At 40.3% G+C, this 27,453-nt stretch overlaps 3 protein-coding genes and 1 long non-coding RNA gene across 5 annotated transcripts in view; 3 read left to right on the forward strand and 1 right to left on the reverse strand.

Annotated features, from left to right (window-relative positions):
• The window catches only part of LOC127011577 (uncharacterized), a 44,575-nt gene extending 22,985 nt beyond the window's left edge, over positions 1-21,590 (forward strand). The window contains exon 3 of the long non-coding RNA XR_007764660.1: positions 20,673-21,590. This is a non-coding gene — a long non-coding RNA (uncharacterized LOC127011577). The remainder of the gene's footprint in view (positions 1-20,672) is intronic.
• Positions 2,861-3,352, reverse strand: LOC108025985 (uncharacterized). Its single transcript, XM_044095514.2, has 2 exons — positions 3,269-3,352; positions 2,861-3,144 (listed from the first exon to the last, which is right to left on the reverse strand). The coding sequence occupies exons 1-2, from the start codon at positions 3,336-3,338 to the stop codon at positions 2,888-2,890; spliced, it is 327 nt and encodes a 108-aa protein (XP_043951449.1). The 5' UTR covers positions 3,339-3,352; the 3' UTR covers positions 2,861-2,887.
• Positions 21,591-22,994: 1,404 nt separating the features above from the next.
• LOC108026115 (uncharacterized) lies at positions 22,995-23,685 on the forward strand. The gene is made up of 2 exons (XM_017096815.3): positions 22,995-23,133; positions 23,204-23,685. Exons 1-2 carry the CDS (start codon positions 23,088-23,090, stop codon positions 23,578-23,580), a joined length of 423 nt encoding a protein of 140 aa, XP_016952304.1. The 5' UTR covers positions 22,995-23,087; the 3' UTR covers positions 23,581-23,685.
• Positions 23,686-24,011: 326 nt separating this feature from the next.
• LOC108026029 (uncharacterized) lies at positions 24,012-27,156 on the forward strand. 2 transcript variants are annotated; one of them, XR_007764659.1, is made up of 3 exons: positions 24,012-25,041; positions 26,271-26,336; positions 26,536-26,615. XR_007764659.1 is itself a non-coding variant. In XM_017096720.3 (2 exons), the coding sequence occupies exons 1-2, from the start codon at positions 24,024-24,026 to the stop codon at positions 26,745-26,747; spliced, it is 1,230 nt and encodes a 409-aa protein (XP_016952209.1). In that variant the 5' UTR covers positions 24,012-24,023; the 3' UTR covers positions 26,748-27,156. The 2 variants fall into 2 exon arrangements, 1 of the variants encoding a protein (XP_016952209.1); XM_017096720.3 differs by lacking the exon at positions 26,271-26,336 and having other exon boundaries at positions 26,536-27,156.
• The last annotated feature ends 297 nt before the right edge of the window (positions 27,157-27,453 follow it).

Here is a 27,453-nt window from a genome sequence, read left to right on the forward strand (position 1 = left end):
CAGCGGCGGAAATGAATAATGGCCACCGGTTGCAATCAGTTGTGGCCCACAATGAGCAGAGGCATTTGCGAGAAATGAATGAATGCCCGAGGAGTTTTCTTTTGTTTTGCCGGCTTCAATCTCGTGCGTTGCAGCTGTCGCTCTCCATCAGTGGATACACTGGGAGTAGGATGGAAGAGCGAGGACCAGGTCCTTGTTTATGGATATCAGACTGCCTCTCACCTTTGGCGCTGTGCGGTCTATGTATACGCTGGGCAAACAACGTACTTAAGCCAGACGGCAAAGAAAGAAGTGCAGGACAACCCCGGCTCCCCGGGATGGGTCCAGATCCCAGGGGATCCTATGGCCTCTCCTGTTTGTTTCTATTTCACTTTGATGGCACGTGCGTGGGGTGGTCTTGGGCTTCAGTCCAGGTGAGTTGGCTGCTGGGTTGATTCGACTGGAGTGGAAAGGCAAATATGCAAGTCAATAGCAGAATGTGGCCCCCGGCGGAGTGACGGCTGGGGGTATATTCTACAACAGGTAAAAGCCACAGGAAAAGCCGTCCTTAAATCGAGAGTAAAAGGAATACTTATTGTCTATGACTCACATTCCTGAAAGTCTCTGGCATCTCATGAAAGTAAATAAAATAAAATGTAAAACACATTTTAGAAAGGCAGTATTTGAAACTGAATATTATATAAATAAATAGATATTTTATTATTTAAATAAATTACTATATAATTTAAAATGTTTATGTTTTAATAAAAATACTTTAGACTTAAAGAAAACTGTGTATAAAGGTAAGCTATAGCTTAAGTATACTTAATGAGATTTTAGGGTGTTGATTTTCAAAATGTTAAAATATTCCTCAAGGAAAACTTAAGATTTAAAGTGGCTCTTAGCTAAATTCAGCCCTGTTAAACCTATTAACTTCTATTAAATTTGAATAGAGCAGGAGTTTCAAGGACTCAGCTTTGCGTAGGGGTTGTGAAGAATTGCAGCGCTCGGTAAATATTCCCACTTTCCTGTTTCGCCCTTATTATGCTGAAAGCATCTGCAGAGCTGCAACTAATCCAAAAACTTAAAATCCAATCTGGAATATAACTTTGTTTGACTTTTGTTTGCCGCCCTGTATTTTCCCCCATTTCCCAAGATTTTCTTTGTTTGCTTTTGTGGCGCAAATTGCATTCTGTGGGTGTCAACAAACGCAGCTCTCTGGACCGCCTTCCTTTGGCCAGGACAGCATGAAACATGATTAAATTACTCATACGCCTCGTGTGTGCGCTTGGACAACAAGTTCTATGGCGATTTTGCCATCGCTGTTGTTGCCCCTGCTCTCATTTAGTTAATTAAGTTTTACAACAGCTTGCCACTTGCCCGTCCGTCCGCCCCTTTAATTAGTTTTTAATTATTTCAGAGTTGAGCGTTTTCCAAAAATTTTCCGGTGGGCTTTCGGGCCAAACAACAAGAAAACAACAACAACAACGGATGGGTCTCGGCCTGTGTTGGACTTTGGTTCAGAGTTTTGGCTTTGAGTTTGAGTTTTAGTTAATTTTATTTGTATTCTGCAAGTATTTGCACGCCCCCTACAAAAAGGGAACTGGGGCTTTGTTCATTTAGCACATTATTTCTACACGCTTTGTTTTTACTGCAGTTGGTTTGTTTGTTTGTTGGCTCGTTTGTTCTGGGCTGGCCGAAAGTTTTGTGCAAGCCCATTAGCCTAATAGCCCGAACAGAAGTCGCCGTCAACCTCAGTTTGTTTATATAGTGTAATTAACTTTTGTTAATTAATATGGTCAGCAACTAAACATGGCTCCACACATGTAGAAAAAATTTGAAATATTTTTGGAACTCAATAAGAAGGTATACAATCGCAGTACTTAACCAATTTACCAATGAATAATTTCATAACTTATCATTTACTTTTTTCAACAAATAATAATATTTTTTTTTCTATAAATATAGCCAATCTAGATATTATAAATTTAAAGAAAAAAGGCATAAAATCGTATCAATTAACAGAGTTACCAATGCATATTTACATACATAAAAATTCACTTTCACAATGAATATTAAGCAAAGAAAATTCACCATTGCAAATTGACCGATTACCTTTTATTTTCATTCCATTCCATTTATTTATTTTTGTTTAACAACAATTTCGCAGGCTTATTATTCACTCAGTAAACAATCTGCCATATTTTAAATGTGCGTTTACTCTGCATTCGAGTCAGAAAACACAGTGTCAAATTAAATGCTCCGACCAGAAGCACACGTTGCCTTAAATCAAGTAATCTGCATGGAAATTGATGATATTACAGCACTCACAAGCCTCCTTTTTATAGTTCGGTCATCAGCATAACACTGATTGAAATGGGCCGGCAAACATTTCACTTTATCAACTTGTGCATATTTAAGCATGTTTGTATCCCCGGGCCTGTGTCTGTGTCTGTGAAAATTGGCTCAAAGGAAGCCCCATGCAGAAAGGGAAATATACGGCCTAGAACAAATATTTACACGGCTCGGTGTATGGCATTTGCCATAAACTACCGTAAAACAATAAAATTCGCAATAAACCAAATGGAAAGCGGCAACTGCCGGCTCATGTGAAATGCATGCAAAGCAACAAGGCAAACAAAAGCCACAATGCAGCACAATTCAACAACAAAGCCAAACGAAACGTTTTTCATAACTTAAATTGCAAAATGCAACGGGGGGTTAAGAGCAGTGAAAAAAGCGGAATAAAAAACAAAGAGTGCCACTGCCTGAAACGTCAACAGAACAGTTTTGAACAAAGCCGTTGAAACAATGGGCCAAGACGAAAAGGAAAACTTGACTCTGATATATCCTGCAGAGGCACAAAGCCATTTGGTGAGGATCTGTTGCCAGAAGTGCCTTATCGCATTTATTGGTTGAAGTTTATCCAAATACTCAGGACCTGCCAGATAAACTTCAACGCCTTAATTATGGTTTGCAGAAAGGGTTCCTGAACTTCTGTGTTTGGCTTTTTCACTTCCTCCTTTGGGATAGTTGACACCGTTTCAAAGGGCTCGTCTTCAATGGGGTCCAAGGGATCGTCTTCATCTTTAGTTAACTGGGGCCGACTGCAGGATCCTTCATCCACATCCGTTTCGTCTTTCCAGCGATGGGCACTACAGTCAGCTAGAAGATCGTATGGGTTACATTATAAACTATTGCTAGCTAAAATATTTTTTTGTAGTGAAAGATTATAGTTATTCATAAATCCTGAAAGTAGTTTCTTCATAAAGTCATAAATGGCACTTACCACCGGCCTGATGCTGACCTAAAAATACCAAACCAAAGAGAACCAGAATAGTAAAGAATGTTAACGACATGATTATTATAAGTTAACTGTGGGCCCTAGTTATATTTCACTTCTACTTATAGCTTCGTGACATATGATTAGTTGCACTGTTTAAAACTGTAGCTGGAACCAATTGTAATGCCCCGGTTTTCGACACTAACTACCTAACTACCAACTTTATCTAACTTTCTGAAAACTGCATAATCTTGTTAGCCTTCCGCCTGGCAACATTCTATTTTTAGCTGCTCATCTTGATGCTGATTTATCTGTAATCCAACTTACGTTTCAGCCACTTAAGGCCACAATCTGCCTTTTGCCACTTGCCAACTTCCCTGACCCCTGACCCCCAACCTTCCCCGGGTTACAGGTGGCTTTGTAACAAACTTAGTTCAATAAAGTTCGCCCTCGTCTGGAGCCCGGCGCTTTGATCATCGCATCACATGCGTCTAAAGTGGCTTTCCCTTTCAGCCTTACTTTCTCCCGCCAGCACTTTTAAAGCCTTTTCTGCGCAGCCCTCGCCACCGGGGCAACATATTCAGACTTAGCGGCTTACTCTCCCGGGCAATCCCTTTGAAGTGGGCTTTAGCCTTGGATTGGCACAGCCCCGTCTCGAGGGTAGCAACTGTATCAGCTGTTTGTATTTAGGTTCCTTAATTTATTGCCTGTCAAGCTGCTGGTCAGTTCGGTTGATAAACGGCCTAAGCCGCTGACCAGGATTTCTCTCTTTCATTTGGCTGCCTATTCGACATTCGATAATTTGCCTTAGGTCAGAGATGCACTAGGAAAAATAAGATGTAGGTAGGTAGGTACTAGTTTTTAAGGGGGGAAAATCATATCAAAAGTCTTTTAGTTCCAGTTAGAGTTTTGAAAACACCAACAAATCTGACTAAAAGTACGCAAAGATATATTTTACAGAAACAAGTAAACATTTTTTTTTAATTTTTGCTTTAACAAACTGCTCTTTGTATTTATTAATGTTATATAAACTTAATATTGTTACTGAGAAAATAAAAATAAAAAATAATTTGAGTTCTGGATGAAATTACTATATTTTCCTGGGATTTTTATATAATTTCAGTTGTATCGTGCGAAGCCAATATTTTTGATGTAACGCCAAAATATATTTTTTATTTGATTGATAAATTTATATATTTTACTAGGATATTTTGTGTGATATATTTTCTCTGTGCCTTGCTTCCATGTGAAACTCGCCTGCCTCTGCAGAAGTTAAAGCCATGAAGGCCCCTCTCCATAAGCAGGAAGTTGTTAGTTGCTGGCAACATGAGAAACAGCAAGTGCAGCAGCAGCAGCAGCAGCAGCAGCAGCAACAGCAACATCCAACTTGTAGTGCACTCGTTGTTGCTGTTGTCGAGTGCACGACGCCGTATGCAATTATCACCCGAAAAAATACTACAGGGCCAAGAGTGCTCCTACCGGTCACAGGTAGCAAAAATAGAAGGGGCAAAGAAGAAAAAACTGCTAGCTACAAATTCTGCCAACATTATGTGCTCGAAATGTAAATGTCATTTGTGTGCCGAGCACGGTGCCGTTGCCCAAGTGTTGCAACATTTGAGAAATGTGTGTTGCCAGTGAAGTGGCACCCGAACAACCAGGACAACCAGGACACGGTCCAGCGTCCACTTGCCCACACTCCATGAATAAATGTTAAAACACAATCGAGAGCCGTAAATTCTGAGCAGTCATCAGCTCCTGAAACAGGTGTGAGCAAAGGCAAGGCGAGAAAAACCCGGGGATACAAAGGGGCCAGCGCAAAGGAGAACTGGAGGAAACGAGAAAATTCCATCCGGAGGGAACAATGGACCCCGGGAAATGTCTGTCACGAGGCTCGGGCATGAAACAATGCAAAGGAGCGCAGTCTAATTGGTATAATAAAATGTCATAAGACGAAAGAGCAATGCAGTTCAGGCTCGGGCTCCAATAATTCGACGGGGACAAAGGGAATAGTTATCTGTATGGATGTGATGCTCCCTGAAGGACCAATTCCGACTGATTGCAGTTGCTACATATTGATTTGTCTCCGATTAGACAGCTCGGCACGGAGGTAACGCAGGTAATTTCACTCGATGAGAACGAGACAAAGAGATTTCAATCAATTAGAGATAATTTCACAACAGCTATATTTTCTACGAACATCTCACTTGACAGGGCGCACAATGAAATGGGATTACCAAGGGGTGGTGTATGAGACTATGGAATACCTAGTATTTCAATATATATATTTTTAGATCTACAGCTAAAAAATTTTTATGTTTTTAATTTTTATACAGTGCTCTAAGAATTCTGGCGACAAACAAACCGGAAAAATATGGATTTTACTCAGCAATGGTATATAAGACTATAAATAACATATTATTTTGATTTCGAATTCCAATATTTGTAAATACTTACACTTCGAAAAGCACTCTTTAGAGTATTTTAATTTATATAAAAGGTTTATCAGGCTTCTTGGGGAAAAAAACGTTATCTACCCATAAGATACCTACTAGATGTGCGAAAAAACGGCAAAAGATTGCTCTAAACTGGCAGCAGCCACTAAAGCCCCACGCCACGCCCCCAACCGCCCATATATCAACTGTCGATGGCTATAAAGCTCCGCATCCTCACATCGGAATCTTCGCATCTGCTGGTGCTCCATTCCGGCAGCGCGAGTGTACAATCAACAAAATTAGTTTCATTTGGCCAAATGGCATGGCCACCAGTCGCAGCATTTCGACCCACATAACAGACTTGGCTTAGATAGGAATTTTGGGGGTGGGGCCGTGAGAAATGGCAGGGCCCCCTACTCCATATACATACATACTATAGCATACTATACATCCCTGCTTTTGATGGCTGGCCTCGCTTTTGATCTTCGCCGGAAGCTGATAAATGATAAGATGCCGGAGCTGAAAGAAAAATGCTGCAAAGTGTGGAAAATTACGCCGCAGGTGTGTGGCCCATCATCAGTTTCCATCGCGCTACTTCGAGTGTACTTGCAAAGCAGATAATTAAAAATTTTCTCAATCTTTAAAGGAAAATGTAATTCAAAAGAAAGTAAGCCATTGCCAATTAGCGGTGGAAAAAGCGATAAAAGTGCGGTGAAAACGGTCTAACCTGTGGACCGCCCCCCACAGTTCCGGCAGACCTGGTGGAAAACGAGGACCCTCTGCAAGCTCTGGGAAAACGGTTGGCGGGAAAGGGGGAAAACTGTCTGTCAACCCATAGCCATAAATAATGGCCAGCTGCTGGCTGCTGCCGGCAATTTATAAATCTGTTTATTGTAACATCCTGTGAGTCGCGACTGTAATTTATGTATCTGGCATCTAGTTAAGTCCGTTGAAAATCGGCTAATGAGCCTCCGATTGCAGCTCGGCTGGTCTGGAAAAATATTTACATGAAAACCAAATGACTATATGTAACCTATATATATGCACACTGATGTTGTTCAACCAAATATAGCTCTTTTGTCTTTGTCTTGCTGTTTTTTTTCCCCCTCGTGTTTACACAAAGTTTTCCGTTGGCTACGTTTTGGTCAACTGACTGTCAATATTTTATTGGCTGCATTTCGCTTTTTATATTGCATCCCATGGATGCACATGTACATATGTACACCTTTTAGTGCAGAGAGGGCCGAAATACATATATGTGTGCAAATTTACAAGCCCCCAGAACCGACCAAATGCGCAATTTAATTTATGTCATGCAAAAAACGGTCGAAAAATGTGGGTATGCGAGGAAATGCAAACATATTCGCAATATACGACGCTCAATGGGGCGAAGAAGGATATCGATGATCAGGATAATTTTGGGGCTTAGAATATTTTAGGTTTAATAATATATCTTAAAATAATATCACATAAATTTATATTTAAATGTTAATCTTTTTTTTTGTATTATTTAAGATTTTATTATAGAAAGAACGTTACTCCTGCCAATACTTCAAAATGCTAGAGCACATTAAGGGAACTTTTCCACACATTTCCCTTTTCCATTTTAACATTTTCCCCCAAGTTTGCGGATCCTTCCGTTTTTTGTTTACGTTTGCTCTCTAATTGTATATTTTTTCCGTATTTAAATGAAATACGTCTTCTCCCCGCACCCGTTTCACCCACAGTCTAACCCAATTTATTTTTTTTCGGTCCGTTTTTCTTCCACGAATTTTCCCGGCTTTTCTTTCGGTTTTGCATTATCTTCTGCTCGTTCTGGTTCTACGCTTTTGTCGAGTGCATTCCCACTTCGAAGCCCCTCGTTTCCGGTGTCCTTCGTCCTTGGTTTCCATCAACACTCTCATCATTTCCTTTGTTTTGTGCTTTTTTTATGTATTTTTAGTCATGTCATTCAGTAGGGTTCTTCTTTATCACCCAACCCCACATTTTTTATGTCCTCTCATTGTCCTTTTTGGGTATGGTGGAAAAATAGGATGGAGGAACTGGAGCACTTTTATATGACAGTACCCCGGTTGCAGCTTCTGTTTTACATTGGCATACATATTTGCATTTTTTCGAATGCTTTACAACCCTTTAACCCTTCGTTTCCCCGATCCCTTTTTTCTGAGAACCTGCTGCTTGTTTTAATTTCTTTCGCCGGAGTTTTATTCCTGTTTGCCCTATTTTTTGTTTCAGTGGGCGGGGTTTCAATGACTGCAGAGCCAAACTCCTTTTTGCAGCCCCACCCACCGAAGTTGCATTTCAATTGAATTGTCAGCGTTTTGCACTGAAAAATGTGTCATAAAATGTTGGCTCGTTAGGGTTTCAATTTGTGTACATTTTATTTTCGGCAGGGCAAAGTTTTTGTAAATGAAAATTGAAATTGGCTGATTAAGTATTGGAATAAAAAGTTGCCAATTTATATAAAAAACCTGCACATCCCTATAATCCAATGCTATTGTTTGATTTTTCGTTTAACTCATAAATGAATTAGTTGTCTAAATGTAAACAACTGTTCCAACAGTTTTATAAAGTTCTTCCGCTGGTTTTTATTCCCGGCTTTTTTTTTGTTTATTGCAATTGCCCTTCAGAGCCACTCAATGTCCAATTAATTTATAATTTAAATGCACATTGTGCGGCTTAATTATGCTCATTATAGAGTCATCGCCGCCATTGTTCGCCGGCTGTCATGAAAGTTGGTCGGATTGGTGTTACAGCAGAAATAATTAATGTTTTCATTGGCGAATGCTAGTGGGAGTGCTGGGAGTGGAGTGCTTATCTATATAGACCTGCATTGAGCTGTCAGTTATTGGCCAACTTTTCGGGGGCGAAACTTTCGAGCAATTGAACACCAAACAAACTTCCTCACAAATCCCAAGTGCAGCTGTCAAATCTTCCACCCCAAAAAATCGACAGCAAAAATGCTATCTCGCAAAAAAGGAGCAGCAAAAAATTGGCAATCCAAGTGTCAAGTTGAAATAAACTTTAAGACAGACTTGACATATTGCCAGTTGCTCGCTGCCAGCTCACAACATAATTTTCCATTAGTTGGATAACTAGCAGAGGACATGGAAGCCCGGCAGAGCCGAACTGACACTCGCTGGTTTTGCCAGCACTGACTGGCTGCCACATAAATAAGTTAATAAGCGCCAGTTGAAAAATGGTCAGGACTACCGGACCAGGTGCTTCTGCCCACTTCAACGTGGCTAAGACGCAGACAAGTGGCGACCGCAGGCGAGCTGGCTAATCAGGGAAAATAGAGGAAGTGGCACTCCTGGCGAAGTGGAATTTTCCACCTGCTCCCGGCGAACGCCTGTCAATTTCAGGCCAATGAATTAAAGATTACATTGCAGTTGCATTATGGATCATTTCTAGGGAGAATTTAGCTTTAAGGTGTATGGTTAGGTATTAATTAAGGTTGTTTTCCTTATAATAAATTCGTAATAAATCTGTAAAAAATCCTTAGTTTTAACATATAACAAATTACCTAAATATTTATTTGTGTAAAAAATAACACTTGTTGTAAAAAATAATGGTCTATATCGTATTTTTCAACTGGTTAGTGATGGATTATTAATAAATACAGCAATCTTATCCATCAATAAAATTTACCCGTTGACAGGCATATCTTAAAGCCGCCCTTTAAGTGGCATGTGAATGGAAATCATTTGGAAATTTCACACAATTGTCAGATGTAAAACAGTTATTCATCCACCGAAGCGGACATGCACAAGGCCCACACACACACCCACGCACTGGCATAAATCACGCCAGTATTTGTGCATTTCCGGTCAGCGCACGGATGTTCCGGTGATCAATTTTCAAATGCGCTGTGTCAGTTCAGTTCAGCCACCGGCTCCCGAGCCCTGGTCTTCAGCCCGGTCCAACTGGACAACTGGACGGCTGGACAACTGCTCAACCTGTCGGTGAATCTTCACCATCCACTTGGCTGCCATTTTTGTGGCTGCCCGCTTGCAGAAATTGAAATACAAATTCACAGTTTTTGCATATTTGCCTGTCCGAGGGAGCGGACATTTCCTGGATCCTAACTAACCCCCTCACTCGCACCACCCGGTTTTTCCGACTTGCATGTTACGTGGCTTTTATTTGTGAATTTTAAGCACAATTTTGTTTTTTCCCCCCATCGCTATCGTGTATTTTTTTATTTGCCCTGCAATTTGTATGCTCTGGGGATTACTTTTTTTCTACCTCGTTTTCGATTCTCTGACTGTGCAATTTGTAGTCCGGCTTTTTTGTCTATCGACTTCGATTTTCGGGGGAAGGAAACCGCAGACTTTAGGGTTGTGGGCAAATAGCTTTAAAAATGTATAGCAATCATTGTTGGGGAAATCATAAGCAAATAAATGTAAATTACAAGAGCGAAGCTCATTTGGCAATTATGGAGCAAATGAATTATGCAATGAGGTTCGGCATTAAGTCGGCATCAGTAGCGCTTACTTTCCGGGATAACGCACTGGGAAAAAATAGATTAGCTATAGGAAGATGGAAAATCTTGAAAATAATATTATTAAAAAAACAGCAACCATCCAACAAGTTTGGGTTAAATTTTTTAATCTTTAAGGTTACCTTTAAAATGTTTATTAAAAAAATGGAAAACTATAATTTACAGACTGTGGTCCTTCCGTAAAAATGTTTAAAATAATGATCTTTATATGGTATAATAATTGGTACCATATATTATTACTTATTTCAAGGATATTGTTGTAATTTTTGGCTGTACATAGCACTCTTTTTTCCCTCAGTGCATGTATGCTTCTAACAGAATTTCTGACAATTTCCGTTCGCAACTGTCGGAAAGTTCGGCGAACTAATTGCGATGCCCCCGCCCATCGGCTGATTCCCGATGCTTTGCCCTGTCTAATAATGAAATTAATTAACGGTTAATCAAATTGGCAACTAGAAGGAGTTGGCCAACTGCCATTTGAGAAGTCTAGCAGCCCGGCAGCCCAGGGAGCGCCTTCCTCTGTCGCTGGCAAATTGTTTGGCTCAACTTAATTAGCCTCATTTGGGCCATTTGCTATTTTTAGTTGCTTTTAAAATGTTTGCCAGCATCTTGGGCGCTGGAATGTGTGTCAGCATTGTGTTCCATTTGAGTTGGCTAAATAGCAATTTTTCGAGCAGCCATTTAGTTAAAGTTGCGCCCTCTTCTTTGTTTTGTTTTTTACTTTTTTTTGCCGGAGGCCCACAGACCCATTTCGCTGATCACCTCTGTCATTGTGCCAAATGAACCTTTTGTTTGCCCGACAGCCCACCGGCTGCATACGGGGAGTTGCAACAATTCGCCTGACAATTGTTTAATTATGCAGGACAAACATTAAGCAAAGTGCTGGTGGAGGACTGCAAGTGAACTTTGCATAGTTTCCCAAGGCATTTGGCCAACAAAGGGAAAAGGTAAATAACACTTTTGGCTGGCCTCCGGCGAGACACAGAAGCAGACGACGCACAATCCACATTCTGCATTCCGAATTCCTCATTCCTCATCCCATCAGCGCCGTTTTCACCGGCCAAAAGAAGAAAACTTTGCACTAAGGAACTTGCTCAGATTTATTTCAATGCTTTCCGTGGCCCCAAGGCAACGAGAAAAGCGGCAAGGACGAGGGAAAAAGGAAAGGCGGCATGAGCCCGGTGGAAAACTATGTCAGTCAGCTGCTGGGTTTTCCTTGCCAGGCGATTTTCTCTACATTTTCTTCGGCGCTTCTTGCCAAGTCTTTCTTTCACTTGGGCTAAGCGCAAAGAAAAACACATAATAAGTAAAGTGTTTGGGGGAAGGAAGCGGAAATTTATGTTATTTCACCAAGTGGTTGTTGCATACAAGACAGGGAAGCCAAAAATAAGTAAAATATAAGTCATCAAACAATAGCATCTCAGGGTTTACATGGCGGTGGGGCTACCATTTGATAGCACACCCTTTCAAAAGTCTATAAATATTACAGAGAAAATATTTAATAATATTACTTATTGTTTGTAAAATAAAGTTATGTATTTAGATATATTATGATTGTTTTCAGGGTTCCCTAAAATAACTTCTTGAACTTGTTTAGTTTTCTAAGTATATAGATAAGAAGAGAAATTGCCACTATTACCTTTTTTTATTTGTACTTTATTATTTTCTTTGTTAATAAAAAACTTATTTGAGCTGGTTTAGCGCTTTCAGAGAAATTTTAAAAATATTTATAACCAGCAAAGGGTGTACCCCAGGCAAGGGCTAACAGAGAGAGCCTTTCGCTGGGCAGCCAAGTTGTTTATGGAGCTACAAATTGACTTAAAGTTGCATTCCCTGCGCTCCGTATCTGGCAAACATTCAATCTGCAACAGGAGCTGAGGAAGCTGAGTCACTAGATCCCGCCAGCTTTCTCTGCTGGGTTTCTCCTTGGTCCCCTGGCTTTCGTTCAGCTCATTTGCATGCAACATGACAACAACATTGAGTCACCGTGACTCGCTGCTTATAAATTATGCTCTTTAGTGTCGCTATCACAACCGCTCCCTGCCCATGGGGCATTCAAAATTAAATCCAGCGCGATGGATCCACCAAAAAATTTGCATCTGCAGATGAAATTACAATTTTTACAAATTTTACTCTCGCTTTTTATTGTTGTTGCTGTGCCTCTCTGGCAGCAGACAAAGGAATTGACTTTTAATTAGGCAACTGTCAACAGTTTTCGGGACGGCTGCCTCTCAAACTTCTATCAAAATCTCATTAGCACAACGCGTGGCACGAGACCACAAAATGGCTTCTGTGAGTTTCCGCTTCCGGTTTGTGTGAGTGCGGGTGTGTGTGTGTGCGTTCCGGGTGCTGTGCTCTCTGTTTTCGGTTTCGGTTTCGGTTTTCTGTGGTATCCATTTCGCTGTGTGTATTTATTTAGCCCAAAAATGACGCGGCTCCGAAATGAGAAGGCTGTCAAAAACTGGCAGGGAAAAAAGTTTTTTTAATTAGTTTGCCTGCCTTGTTATTGTTGAACCTTTTCACCCTTGTTTTCACTGTTCTATTTGACTCCCTCACACACACGGACCTGCCCGTAATTTTGCATCTAATTGCATTAACTAGAGAGAACAAAGTTCGACCAGGTGCCAGTTACAATATTGCATTACTCATTCGCCCTGTTCACCCGATCGAGTTTGTCGGTGAATAATTTTCAGTTTTCCCTGCTTGCTGATTTTGTGTGTGCTTTTCCGGTTTTCTGCTGAAGGTTGTGGCTCTTCGTTTGCTGATATTGTAAACCAGTAATTATCGCCAGTACTTCTAGAAAAATTAAACGATGTGCAGGGGCTAACTATGGGGAGTAGATAATTGCTCAGTTTTTCCGTAAACAAATTTTTAAATACCTGAAAATATACAAGATGTATTTTAATCTTAAAATAATATATTTATATATATTCAAGGCATCAATTTTCCATAGCCTATTAAATTGCCAAAACGGTTTACCAAGTTTTCTTTGAGCTCGCATATTTCTGAATAAATTTTGAAGAGGACTTTAACTACATCCTAGTTATCGCTGTTGTTTCGACCCATTTTTTTATGATGCGCAACGAAATTAAAAATTAAATTTGCTTTTCCCGCGCTGATATAGATCTCTTTGGGGGAACGTCGGCTCTGGTTTTGCCTCAAAAAATAAGAAGAAAAAACAACTAAATGCGGCAGTAACAACAATCAGAGTTTAGGGAAGCTGTGGAAGGGGGCTCAAGGGCCAGGGGTCAGGGGTCGCAGGTCGCATTCCCTTGGGCGATGCGGCAGTGGGAACAGCGCAATTTGCGAGCCGCAAAATGTCTAAGGTAATCACTAGCCGCAAATGGTTGTTGTTTCTTTTGCCCGCTCCTGTTTTCGTATTATTATTGTGCATTATACGGAAATTGACAATGAAATTTTCCTCTTATTGTTGCTGCCGACTTGAAAATGGCAAGAGCAAAACAGCCAAAAAGGCCACACGAAATTCGACTTTCGAATGCCACTTGAGAATTTAATAAAAGAACAAAATAAAAAGAGGAGCTGGAGGGGATGGCAGAGAAACGGAAGATACGACCAGGGAACTTGGAATTGTTGTGCACAAGTGCCGGTTAAATATTTTAGGCAAATGCCTCAGCCCCTGGAGCTGAACCCGAAACCCCGAGAAGCCCGGAACAAACTGACGAGTTGCCAGGGCAAAATAAATCAGCTGGGGCGTAGGCACTTGAGTTGATTTATGGCAATGACTGGAGGAGGCAGCATCATGGAGCCTCATCATGGCGTAGAATCATCAGGTAGGGATATTCCACTTTTTCAAATTGCCTCTAGGCCAGCTAGGGAGCTGCCTCAGCCATTGACAATAGATATATACACTCGAGAAAACGGATGAGGTATTGTAAGATCAAATGTCAATATCGTTTGTATCTAATAATCCTTTTCTAGTAATCAGTGGGCGAATAAAAGGTATAAACTACATTGTAAAATATTTTAAATTAATTAAAAATATGAATTTACACTGAATAGCAATCTGTTAATAATAAATACAATAAAAATGTTTAACAAATATATAACATTTTTTATTGCTGAATAGCTAACCTTTGTTACCCAATTTATTCTGAGTGTGCGAAAGCATGAAAAGGAAAACCATTTTGCCCTTTTTTGAAGTTTGAGTCTCCACGACTTTTCAGGCTGAGACGCAGCCAACTCCCAGCCCAACTGCAGTTCATCAGCCTGCTTGAAAGTCACCGAGTCAGCCAGTTTGTCAGTCAAGCAATGCGACATTTAGTCAATCACAGATCTCGTCCTGTTTTGGCACTTGAAGCCTAAAATTGTCTTTGATATTCTGTACCCGATGCTGCAGAGGCTTCGTTTTACACACTTAGAATCCGGCTTCCTTTATGTGCCTCACCTTTTCAACAATTCTGGCACTTGGCCTTCCCGTATTTTAATTACAGAGCCATTAAAAAAATAAAACAAAACAGAATTACCTTTTGCAGCAGGCCAAAAAGGTGGCCAGGTGAGCTTACAAGCTTTCGGCACGTGGACAAACTTGAGCCGAAGTGGAATCGAAGATTACAGGGGGTATAAACGAATTCTAAATACACTATCAAATTTTAAATTATATTATGTTTTAGTAAGACAAAATAAAAATTTAAATTGTAATGTATAAAATACTTTATTACAAAATATATAATTTTAGTAAATCCTTAAACTTCGGATAGCTGAAATACTCATTATAAAGAGCAAGAAATGTATTTATTGCCGCAATTAAACTTGAATGCCTTTCGAGGGCCACCTGAAAGTAGGCAGCACATTTTAATGAGCCCTGATCCCCTGAAGACGGAGGCCAATATAATTAAAACAGTGAGTTGTGCGGCAATTCAGTGACCAGGGCAATTGAGAATTTGTGCCAGCCAGTCAGTAAAACCTTTATGGGATGGAAACGCTCGAGTGCTAATATTAAACCGGGAAAGAGGGGAAAACCAGAACCCTTTTTCGCTGGCAGCAAGAAACATGAAAAAATTTCATTAGTCTAATGTGTTACACGTCGCATCAATGTCAGACGTTGCACTGTGTGCAAACTGCATGTGGCAAATGCGAAAATCCGAAACAAGCTGGATGCAGATGGCCAGGACATCGCAGAGCCAAGGATCTCCATCTAGACCGGGGTGAGTGTCGTCTGCTTCTGTTTGTGGCTGTCGCTCTGGCTTCTTCCCAGCTTGTTGTCACTGCTGGAAGAACAGGGGAAATACAAGGGGTTCACCTGCCATTCCCTCACACTTTCTTTCGAGAATTTCCCTCAGCTTTGTAGCTATACATCTTCGTCATTTCATTGCAGTTGTCAGCCCTACAATGCTATGCAAAGTACCACAACCTCCCACCTCCGAACGGGTGATACATCCTTGTGCTACATTTTTTATACCCTGCATTGCCTAAGCACACTGTTACAGGGTTACTTCAGAGGCACCCAGTTATTACTCTTTAAATATCAATTGATTTATATCTGAGGAAATAACGCAAAACTAGAACATTAGTTATTAGATGTAACATAAGCTAAAATATATTTTCTATTTATTACATTTTATTTCTGCATTGCCACACAATTTTATTCGCCAAGCTTGCTGGTGTAATTAAATGGTCTATACTGTAGACAAGCAGGATTCGGGGGATCACACACATAAATAAATGGAATTAATGGCTTGGAGCTAGCACCCATAATTCCCGCGAGGATGACAACAAAATATAGATTCATTTCGGTAACGTCGGGATCAAAGAATGAGTCTAAACTAATTTTTAGTGCAGGTAGCGAGGCAATAAAGATTTTGTGCAGAACTATTCGAATTTACAGGGGTGTAATCTAATTTGAAATGGCTATTACCCACAATAGATATGTACTAGGCGTACTAGACTTAAAGCCATTGGGCAAACATTGGGACTCTTTTTAAATGTAGAATAATAATAGGGACTTGAACCATCAACTCAAAGAGGTATGCTTCCTCTAAATCGGATTAAAAAATCACAAGTTATGCAATCTCAAAGTTAATTTTTGGGTTACCATGCTGAAAGCATGAAATGGGTTAAAATTTAGGCCCTCCGCAAACATAAATTTTTAGGTGTATAATATAAGGGAATTCAAACACGATCTCATAGAGGTATCCCACCTCTAAATCGGAATACAATAACTCAAGGTATAGAATCAAGAAGTTCAGCTTTGGGTTGCAATTCTGAGAGCCTTCGGAATTACGAAAAATCTAACATGAGATTGTGTTAAAATTTCGACCCTCCGCAAAACGGAATATTTAAATGGAATGCGTTAGGGAAACTCACAAACACAATTCATAGAGGTATCCCACGACTTAATCGGATTGCAAAAACTAAAGTTATGAAATCTTTAAATGCGGTTTTAGGGTCCCCATTCAGAAAACTACTGGACTTTCAAAAAAAATTACACATGAAAATGAATAAAAATTTCGACCCTCGCAAAAGGAGATTTTAATTTAGACTTTTAGAAAATTCCACCACAAATTCATAAAGGTATCCCACGTCTAAATTGGGTTCCTATTATTCAAGTTATGAAATCTAGAAGATCAATTTTAGGGTCCCCTTCTGAAATCCATTGGGTTTACGGAAAATTCGAACATGAAAATGGGTTAAAATTTCGACCATCGCTAAAAAGAAAAAGTTTAATGTAGACTTTTAGAGAATTTCACCACAAATTCATAAAGGTATCCCACGTATAAATCGGGTTCCTATTACTCAAGTTATGAAATCTAGAAGATTAATTTTAGGGTCCCCTTCTGAAATCCATTGGGTTTACGGAAAAATCAAACATGAAAATGGGTTAAAATTTCGACTATCTCTAAAAGGGAAAATTTTAATGTAGAATATTAGAGAATTCCACCACAAATTCATAAAGGTATCCCACGTCTAAATCGGGTTCCTATTACTCAAGTTATGAAATCTAGAAGATCAATTTTAGGGTCCCCTTCTGAAATCCATTGGGTTTACGGAAATTTCGAACATGAAAATGGGTTAAAATTTCGACCATCGCTAAAAAGAAAAAGTTTAATGTAGACTTTTAGAGAATTTCACCACAAATTCATAAAGGTATCCCACGTATAAATCGGGTTCCTATTACTCAAGTTATGAAATCTAGAAGATTAATTTTAGGGTCCCCTTCTGAAATCCATTGGATTTACGGAAAATTCGAACATGAAAATGGGTTAAAATTTCGACCATCGCTAAAAAGGAAAAGTTTAATGTAGACTTTTAGAGAATTCCACCACAAATTCATAAAGGTATCCCACGTCTAAATCGGCTTCCAAAAACTCAAGTTATGAAATCTTGAAGATCAATTTTAGGGTCTCTTTCTGAAATCCATTGGATTTACGGAAAAATCAAACATGAAAATGGGTTAAAATTTTGACCATCGCTAAAAAGGAAAATTTTAATGAAGAATATTAGAGAATTCCACCACAAATTCATAGAGCTATCCCACGACTTTATCGGGTTGCAAAAACTCAAGTTATGGAATTTTGAAGTTCAGTTTTGGGCCCATTCTGAAAGTCATTGGAATATGGAAAAATCGAATCGGAATATTTGAATGGAATGCGTTAGGAAATTCAAACACAAACTCATAGAGGTATCCCACGTCTAAATCGGATCCAATAACTTATGTTATGGAATCTAGAAGTTCAGTTTTATTGATTCTGTTTAACAATGCACGAGCAATAAAATCAAAACCAATTTAAAACAATAATTTGACACTTTTTTGCGAATAAACCGACTTGCTTCTCCTCAAAATGAAAACATGATTTTTTGCTTTTAGCTGGAGCATTTCGCTTTGATCAATTTATTGCCGGCACGTTTCCGCGCTAACTGACTCTAAACAATTTCGGGAGCACACGTGTTCGGGCTACCATGACGAAACTGAAACTAAAACCAAAACCAATTGAGATCCCGGGAAAACCGGGGAAAATGACCGCAGCTAAAACAAAAGCGCCTACCTGCAGGGGCCAGCAGGTGGCTTCAATTTTGGGATAAAAATTCTGGATGGGTTGCTCCCGGTCCCGAATCCCTGTTGTCTTTATGGACCCACGTGCTCCGGGTTGCTGGCAGCCGATGCTCACTGGCCGGGAAATTCATGGCCACTTAAATGCTGTAAAATGGACCAAGCTGCCGGCACTAAAAACCAAAAGTTGCTCTAGCAAAACTTTAGTTTAGCTTCCATAGACACACAAACCCACACACCTTGGTCGCTTTTATGGCTCATCATTTTCTTTTTTTGCTGCCCCTCGCCATTATTTTTTCTGTTCGGGTCAGTCATAAAAAGTTAAAGTTGAACTTTTCTAGCTGAACGGGTAGCCAGCGGTAAATCAGTTTTTATTGTGCATAAATTAAAAATGTTCAATTAAAAGCAGAAGAAAGAACAAGTTTCTGGTTGCTTTTCGACCAAGTACACGTGGCTGTTAGCTAAATTTGAGCTCAATTTTTCCAAACCAACTTTACCGGGCTTTGTGAAACAGAAGAGTGAAATTAAAACAAACTTCGAGCACAGATCAAATAGATGTTCAACAACTTAGTTTCGCAAACATGTTGAAATTTCGTGGATATCGAAACATATGGCATGCATACACGTCGTATGCGCAATATTCCATGCACGCACAATTGTCCCACCAATTATTTATACATTTGTTGCGCATTAATGCATAATTATTGCCAATAATTAACACAATGGAAAAACCCATGAATTCTGCTTCGAATTACAATTTTGTCTTTTTCAATGTGCGTTGCCATAATCAGTTGCAAACACATTACGCTTTTTATTATCTTCATTAATAATGCAGGTCGAAATCCTACTCTGGCACTTAATTTTGTTTATCCTCGTTCATTAAGTGGGATGAGCTTAAAATGGATGCCATTTCGTTGATTAACAAAAGAAGAGCTCTATCTGTGCAATAAAAAATTCAGTAACACGGATTTCCCGTCGATAAATTGTACATGCATTTTGTAAAAAGAGCAGTAACAAGAATATTTTAATGCCTGTGTAGTGAAAGTTACGATAATTATTGGGTTAAATAAACCTTTTAAACGTATACTCATGGGAATAATAGCTGCAGTCAACTATATTCCTTTGCCTTAATTTTTTGAATTTAAATTTAAAATAACAGCGACTCTTATCTTAATAAAATCATAGAACTATTTTTTTGTCCCCAAGTTCTGGGGCTATCTTGAGCCAACATTCTTTTACAAAGTCAATTCCAGATAAATGCTGTCAGACATGGTAATTAGAAAATGTATAGAAAATTCATGTTCCTTTACAAAGTTCTCTAAGATTTTTTGACATTTTCGGGCCGAGACTAACAAACTATAAAATGCAAGCTGAATATCTGTCAACGAGTCGAATGCATGTCCCCAAGGCGATGAAAATCAATTTGCAATGCAGCGTCTCAGCAAAAAAGCCGATGGCAAGAGGAAAAATATCCAGACACATGCCGAGGCGCACAGCCTTTGCATTTGAATCTGAATGCGAATCTGAATCAGAATCTGAATCTGCCGCTGAATCCGAATCTGAATCGGATGGAAGCAAGGGGCAGGAACCAGCGAGCTGAAGGAATGTCAAGCAATGCAAATAGCTCTAAATGCATTTGACGATGCTGTGATTTGATTTCGATATTCCTCCCCTGTGTGTGTGTGTTGACTTTCAATTTCTGTTCGCTAGCGCAAGTTTTTCGCCTCGGTTTTGCCAGCCTTCCTTTTGCCGGATTTTCCCCATCCAACCTGATTATATTTCGAATGCAGCGACTTCTGGCTCCGGCGAAAATGCCATTCGAAAGTTGGAAAACTCAAAGCTGCTGCCTGCCAAGTTCCGCTTCCGTTTAATCATTTTCCTCACTGTTGTTATGCCGTTGGGCTGATTGCCGTCGTTCACTTAGCTGATTGCAGTAGCTATCAAAAATTCGCTGCGACAACGTGTCGTATGCGTGATATTATGCCAGGTCGTGCTCATTCGCACTTGTCGCGCTGGCATCTTCATTCATATTGTGAGATGCACTGAGGAGAATGTTTGTGTAAAGATTAATTTACAAATGTTATATTTCGATAAGTTTATAAAACCTTTTTTAGTTTTCGAAAAGCTTATAAAGACTACAAAGTTAACCTTTAATATACTACGTTATAATATAATCTTCAATATATTTTATTATATTATAATATTTAATATATTTATTATATTATTGAACCTTGTTTGGAAGAAATAAAAATTATACATAAAGAATGTTATTCTCTTAGTTTTATAATAGAATCTGTAAAACAGACATTTCAATGTTTCTTAAGTCGAAAGATATCTAAAAGCTGAGTCTAATTATTTTAAATAATAAAAGGTAAATGTTTAATTAACTAGATTTGATTTAACCAGTTTAAGAATTTTTGAAATTACTATTTTCTTTTTATTTTATTTTCAACTTGTGTTTTTCAGTGTCTGCGATGGAAATGCCAAGAAGAAAAAGTGAGGAACCTGGGGGAAAAACTTTGTTAATTTTCGAGCAGCTCACGCAATAAAGCAAGCGCAGGCAGCGCATCACGTGCGCATTTAAGTTGCAAGTTACAACGGCAACGTGCCGCATCCAAAGATACACAGATACCGTGCAGCGTGCTCCGTACCCCCGGTGAAACACACACAGATACTCGCACTCACACCGGCATACATAAACACAGGACTAGTTAGCTCATGTCAGTGTAAATTTTACACACAGGCGAAACCTGATGCCGCATACAAAAACCCAGGCGAGCGGAGCTCCTCACCTTTTTGCGGTTTATATTCAAGCGCGCGTGTGCAATAAAAAGATATACCCATCCCGAGCCGGCATAACGGAAGTCGAGGCAAGTTTTTGGCATCCACGGCGGATGCAGGCGGCCCCCGGGAAAGTGGAAAGCGGGAAAACACATAGCTGGCTGCGCTGCATAATCAGGCAAAGGCGACGGCGACAACGACAACATTTATCAAATGAAATGCACGTGCCAAGCGTTTGCCTGGCCCGCTTCCGTGGGCCGTCTCCCCGGCCGGGATGAGGTCCTCCTCGGAGGTGCCACGGCTCCGGGGCCAGCTTGTGCACGAGGTGTGCCAGAGAAGTTGTGCTGGGTTCCCCTGGGAATTGCCCCTCAGAATATTTATGGGATGTTTAAGAAGTCCCTGGAGACTTGGAATCACTTAAGAGGGTGAACGAAAGTGTTTTATTTACCAGTAGCAAAATAAACTATTTAAAAAATGTAGAAAATATGCATGCCTACCAATATAAATAACAGAATTCCACTATCAAATCCAACTGTCTTAATTTTTAGTAATACTTTTCCCCTAATTAATAATGCTCTTTTCTCAACATTTCCCCCTACCTTAAAAATAAAGGATCGATTATTTTTTAATTGTTAAATTTGAGTACCATATTTAACGCTCTTTAATTTACATATTAAAATAAAAGAACAACTTTTATAGAGTCTATATTATAAAAAACGACCAATATATTTTTAAATAATTAGCCGGCCCTCGTTCTGGGAGTATCTATTTCTTTCCATTATATGTAAGCGAATCTATGGTGCCACTCGTATATATATGAGCGAAATCAGCTGCCAAGTGCACTGCGTCTCTGTAATTATAATGAGCAAACTTACTGGATTCAGTTTCTTTTCAATGAATGTGAGCCTTCAGAATGGGTTATGGTAGGATGGATGAATGGTTCGCCGTTGAACTCTCTCGGGTGCATTACGCAAATATGAAAACCTCAGATATAAATTCCTAAGTAAACATAGGTAGTGTTTGTTCTTGCGACGTTCTCTTAAGCAACTGAATGGGGAATAGCATTGAATGCCTTTAAGATTCGATTATAATCCCTTCGACATGTCCCGGGTGCACCGATGTCTGCCACCCTTTTTTGGCGCCCCTCCAGAAATTGCATTCTGCTGTCGTGGAAGTTCCTGCACCTTGCAACCGAGCATCCAAGTGGCTGCCACAGCTCCTTCAGCTGCTTAAGTGCCATGCATTGAGATTGAGTTGTTTTCCTTGTAGCCACATCCCCGCACACCCTTCGACCTTCGAGCCCCGGGGCGCATTCCACTCGAGAAAATCGATGATGTCTTGGGTGCTTTTGTTTTTGCAGCCGCACTCCAACTTGAAAATGTTTTGATAAACTAGCTCTCTGCCACTGGCTATGCAAAAAAGGGAAAAGTGCAGCAAAAGAAATATACAAGAAAAAATGGTGTGGGGTAGAAAAAAAGCAGCGGAAACTTTAAGCTGCAACAAATGCAGAAACAATGGCAATTCAACCAACAACAGCTTAAGCAGTTGTCAAAACGTTGCTGCGAACGGAGGGAACAAACTTTTTGGCCAACTGTCGAAAAACAAGCGAGATGAAATTGGTAAAACAATTGTCAATGCGTCAATTTGAATGGATTCCAGTTGCAGCAGAAGAATCAGCGGCCCCAGCAGATAAAAGCATCAACAAGAACCAGTGCGGAAAGTTTGGCCAAGAAACTTTCCGCAAAAATAGTGCACTGAAGGAAATAGTTTTAAAAGGTGTCCAAACTTCAAAAATAAATAAAATAAAAGCTCGCCAAGAAATTATTACAATATACATTTTATTTTTAGTACAATTTAAATCAGAACATATAAAGATGATGATGGAAAAGATGGATAGAGGAAGGGGGTTAAAAGCTGTGAACATTTTTTTCCCCTATTTTGTAATATTATATAATTCTTTTTATACTTTACCCAAATAACTAGCTGTGTTGACGCTAACTTAAGAACATTTCTTTATCTGTAACAGCAGTCCTTGACCCAAATATCCGTACATAAATCAACAAAACCGAGTGAGATATTCGACGAGCAACAAGGTAAAATATGAACTGGAATCTTCTTATTTGCTGCCTGCTCGGCCACTCTTTCGGTAAGTGGACCTGAGTGCTCTAATTAACCCTCGACACCCCCACGGACTCAACCCCATCCAATCCGAGCAGTTATAGCGATCGAGGCCAACTGCCTGCGGGGCACGGGCCACATGTGGCAGCTGAAGCCTCCCACCGGCTCGACCAGCTGCAATCGACCGTCATTACTGCCCAGAAACGCAACGGCAAGGTCTGCAGTCGACACGGCAGGAGATTCAATGGGCACAGCAGTTCCGGGGGTCGGAGGAACCCCCGCTGCCCGTCCTGCGCTGGTGCTGGCCAACTACGTCTACGAGTGCGCCAGTCGCCGGGAATCGAGCAGTTGCAGCAAGCAGCCGGAGCCGGAATCGAAGCAGGAATCCGAATCCGGACCGGAGCCGGAGGTTCCTAAGCCCCGGACTGTGACACTGGCAGCCGGCGCACTGGAAGGCCCCGGGTCAGATGGGTGAGATGGGATTTGCAGGGGATTAATGCAGCCGATGCGATGGGTTTTGCAAGCCCGCCATATACACATTTGCATATATTTCATAGAGCAATAAAGTTAGCCAAGCCAATCTCACTTGTCTATCCGAGCAGGGGAAATTGAAAATGGTGGATAATCAATACAACTTATTTAAACAATTACATTTAGTTTACGATTTTACCCTATATTTTAAGGTATTCCCTTTTTCTTTTTTAAAACAATGTTTTGATTGAGGTATAAAGACTTCTGTTACAGTCTCTGTATTAAGAAGAATAAACAAAGTCACTGTAAACATAAAGCACACTTGCTTTTCAAGCGATAAGAAGTGTAATTATTATTCAGTTGTAAACTGGGAGCTTTTCGGTTATCAGTAACAGCTGCACACCTCTGTGATTAGGTTTCGGAAACCCCAGTCCGCTTAGTTCAGTCATGGCAGCTTGGCTCACCTCTGAATACCTGGAAGCTGCACTGCGTCGGCACTACGAGAACAATGAACTTCAAATGGAATCGCTGGATTTGAAGCCCGCCCTGGGAAAAGGCGAGAATTATGGCGCCATTTTAACTCGTATTCGCCTGGTGTACAGCGATGGCCTGGGCAGCAACGTTGAGGAGCATCTGATGGCGAAGACCCTTTTGGAGGACGAAGATGCGGAGACCAGGGAGAAGAAGGCCCCATATGACATCTACAACAGGGAGCTGGAGATTTACGAGCAGGTCTTGCCCAAGCTGCAGAAATTAGCTGGTGAACAACTGTGTCCCAAAGTCCTACACATAGATCGTGAAAAAGGAGCCCTAATAATGGAGGATCTGAGCCATAGAGGGTATGTGATGGCCCCGCGACTGCAGAGATTGGATGAGCAGCACGTGAGTGTGGTACTGAAAAAGCTGGCCAAAATGCAGGCAGCTTCAGCGGTTTTGGAGGAGAATTCAAGGGAAAATGACTGCTCCCTAACCAAATACGATCGGGGTTTTTTTAATCGCTATACGGATAGCTTTAGTGCCTACTTTTTGGGCTGTTTAAAGTCCTGTGCCAGTTACCTGCGAACGCAGGCAGGCTATGAAAACCAGGCCAAACTGCTAGACCAACTGGCACCCCACTATATGGCACTGGGACTTCGCTGTTTTCAGCCCGAGGAGGCGCACATTAATGTCCTCACCCACGGCGACTTGTGGACAAACAACATGATGTTCAAGTACGAGGCGGGCGTGCCGAGCGATGTCCTCCTGATTGACTTCCAGTACGCCTTCTGGGGCTCGCCCACCCTGGACATCCATCATCTGCTCAACACGTCGGCCGTGGAGGCGGTGCGGCGCGAGCTGCAAATTAAGATGAGGTGTGTCTACCACGAGGTGTTCGTGGGGGAGCTGCGGCGGCTCGGGTTCAGGGGTCAAATGTTGCCCAGCCGGAGGCAGTTCCACCTAGAGTCGGAGCAGAAGCGATTCTACGGTAAGTCACAGAAAGTCTACATTTTGCAGTCATTAGAATTAATATCAAATTGGAGAATAAACTCCTTCTTTTGGCGAAAAACGGATATATTTGATCTTCTTTTTTGGTGTAACTTGGTCAAAAATGGTCCGAAACCTAAAAGATAAATTGTTTTGGACAGCTAACAATCTAGATAATTGAACTGAGTCATTTTCTGACTGTTTCTGAAAACTAAACAATTTCGTAAATTTTGACTTTTTTACAAGGGGTAGCATCGTCTATTTTTGCGAAAATTGGTCAAAAATAAAATTTTTTAGGTTTGAATGCCAAATGATGGGGAATTTTATTGCGAGTTCAACAAGGTATGACGCTCTTTTTTTGGACAAATACTTTTCTTGTTTCGCCCAAATTACAGATTATTTTTGGGTAACAAATTAAGACTTGATTTTTGGCGAAAAACTGATATTTTTCTTTCACTTTTTTTGGTGTAACTTGGTCAAAAATGGTCCGAAACCTAAAAGATAAACTGTTTTGGACAGCTAACTATCTATATAATTGAGCAGAGTCATTTTCTGACTGTTTCTGAAAACTAAAAAATTTCGCGTATTTTGGCTTTTTTACAAGGGGTAGCATCGTCTATTTTTGCGAAAATTGGTCAAAACTAAAATTTTTTAGGTTTGAATGCCAAATGATAGGGAATTTTATTGCGAGTTCAACAAGGTATGACGCTCTTTTTTTGGACAAATACTTTTCTTGTTTCGCCCAAATTACAGATTATTTTTGGGTAACAAATTAAGACTTGATTTTTGGCGAAAAACTGATATTTTTCTTTCACTTTTTTTGGTGTAACTTGGTCAAAAATGGTCCGAAACCTAAAAGATAAACTGTTTTGGACAGCTAACTATCTAAAAACTAAAATTTTTTAGGTTTGAATGTCAAAAGATAGGGAATTTTATTGCGAGCTCAACAAGGTATGACAGTCAATTTTTGAACGATTACTTTTTATGTTACGCCCAAAATACTGATTTTTTTGGTCTGTCTAAAGCTACAGATATTTTTTGGCGAAAACACGGTATTTTTCGTTGACCTTTTTTTGCGAAACTTGGGCAAAAATTGTCCGAAACGTAAAAGAGTAACTGCTTTGGATAGATGACATTCTCGATAAATGTATGCAGTAATTTTCTGTCTGATTCTGAAAACTACAAATTTTTTCATATTTTGACTTTTTTCGTTTATTTTTGCGAAAATAGGTCGAAAATAAACATTTTTAGGTGTGAATACCAGTTGATTGGAAATTTCAGTACGAGTTCAACAAGGTATGACATTCCATTTTTGGACCTTTACTTTTATAGTTTCGTGCAAAATACTTTTCATTTTTGGTCTAAAATAACGATATTTGTTTTTAAGTAAAAAACATCATGTTTTTTTAATTTTCTAATAAAATTTGTTTTTTGTTCTAATTTTTTACTAAAATTTTTTTTAAACTTAATGAATTATTATTTATTATTTCGACAGCTGTTCACTGCGGCCTGCTGCTGCAGCCCGTGTTGCTAAACACCGATGAAACCGATGCGGATTTCGCGGCCCTCCTCTCGGATCAGCCTCGTGGAATGAACATGAAGAGACGGCTGTACCTCAACCCTGGCATCCAGGACTCCGTCAGGCGGCTGGTGGAGCAGTTCGAGCTCGAAGGAGTCCTGGACCCGCGGCAGTACGAAGGTCTATAAACCTGGGCGGAGCGGATTTTCAGCTTTTTCATAAACTCCCCCATTAGACATTTCAATTAGACGAGCTAATAAACATAAAACATGGCAGCCACAGCCGCAGGCATTTTAAAGCCAACCGTCAGAGGCTTTTTGAATTATGAGCCGAGTTGGGAAAAACAGGAGAAGAAAAAGAAAAAGGCCAGAACGAGAACACATTCAGTTGGCCAGACAAAAGCGCAACACATTTAGCTGCTGCCAAATGGGAAAATGGAAAGTCGGAAAGTCGGAGGCGGCGAATGGAATAGTTACACACATTTTTTGAATTGTTTAGCATTTCGAATGAGTGAATGGATGGACGCCATGCCGAGCTGTGAGTGCGTGTCTGCCGCAGAAAATGAAAATGCGAATAAAAAGAAATGCAAAACGTGAATGTTGATGTGGGTGTTAAAGGGAAAGTCGGGGCAAATGGGGCATCCTGCACGTGCCTCTGGCCGCTGCTTAATTAAAACTTTAGTGCGAAATGCCGGGCCAAGCTGTTGGAAAATTAACCAAATTATGACGTGTCTGCCGCTGGCGCTGCAGCATTCAAAACTGCATTAAAGCCGAGTGCAATTAGGCTAAGCTGCGCCATTTAGCAAGGCCCGCGCCTAAAACTAGGCAAGAGTTTTTTGTAGCAAAAAGAGGAGGTGCAAAACAGTAGAGATTCCATAACAGGCAAAACTTTTGG

The sequence above is a fragment of the Drosophila biarmipes genome, chromosome 3R (genome assembly GCF_025231255.1).
Source record: "Drosophila biarmipes strain raj3 chromosome 3R, RU_DBia_V1.1, whole genome shotgun sequence".
In the NCBI taxonomy this organism is placed as follows: domain Eukaryota; kingdom Metazoa; phylum Arthropoda; class Insecta; order Diptera; family Drosophilidae; genus Drosophila; species Drosophila biarmipes.

Excerpts from the sequence above, each read along its gene's own strand:
- LOC108026029 (XM_017096720.3), top strand. The coding sequence starts at position 24,024 with ATGGCAGCTTGGCTCACCTCTGAATACCTGGAAGCTGCACTGCGTCGG. Across the intron at positions 25,042-26,535 it reads GGAGCAGAAGCGATTCTACG|CTGTTCACTGCGGCCTGCTG; the intron begins GTAAGTCACAGA and ends TTATTTCGACAG.
- LOC108025985 (XM_044095514.2), bottom strand. The coding sequence starts at position 3,338 with ATGTCGTTAACATTCTTTACTATTCTGGTTCTCTTTGGTTTGGTATTT. Across the intron at positions 3,145-3,268 it reads AGGTCAGCATCAGGCCGGTG|CTGACTGTAGTGCCCATCGC; the intron begins GTAAGTGCCATT and ends ACGATCTTCTAG.
- LOC108026115 (XM_017096815.3), top strand. The coding sequence starts at position 23,088 with ATGAACTGGAATCTTCTTATTTGCTGCCTGCTCGGCCACTCTTTCG. Across the intron at positions 23,134-23,203 it reads CCTGCTCGGCCACTCTTTCG|TTATAGCGATCGAGGCCAAC; the intron begins GTAAGTGGACCT and ends CAATCCGAGCAG.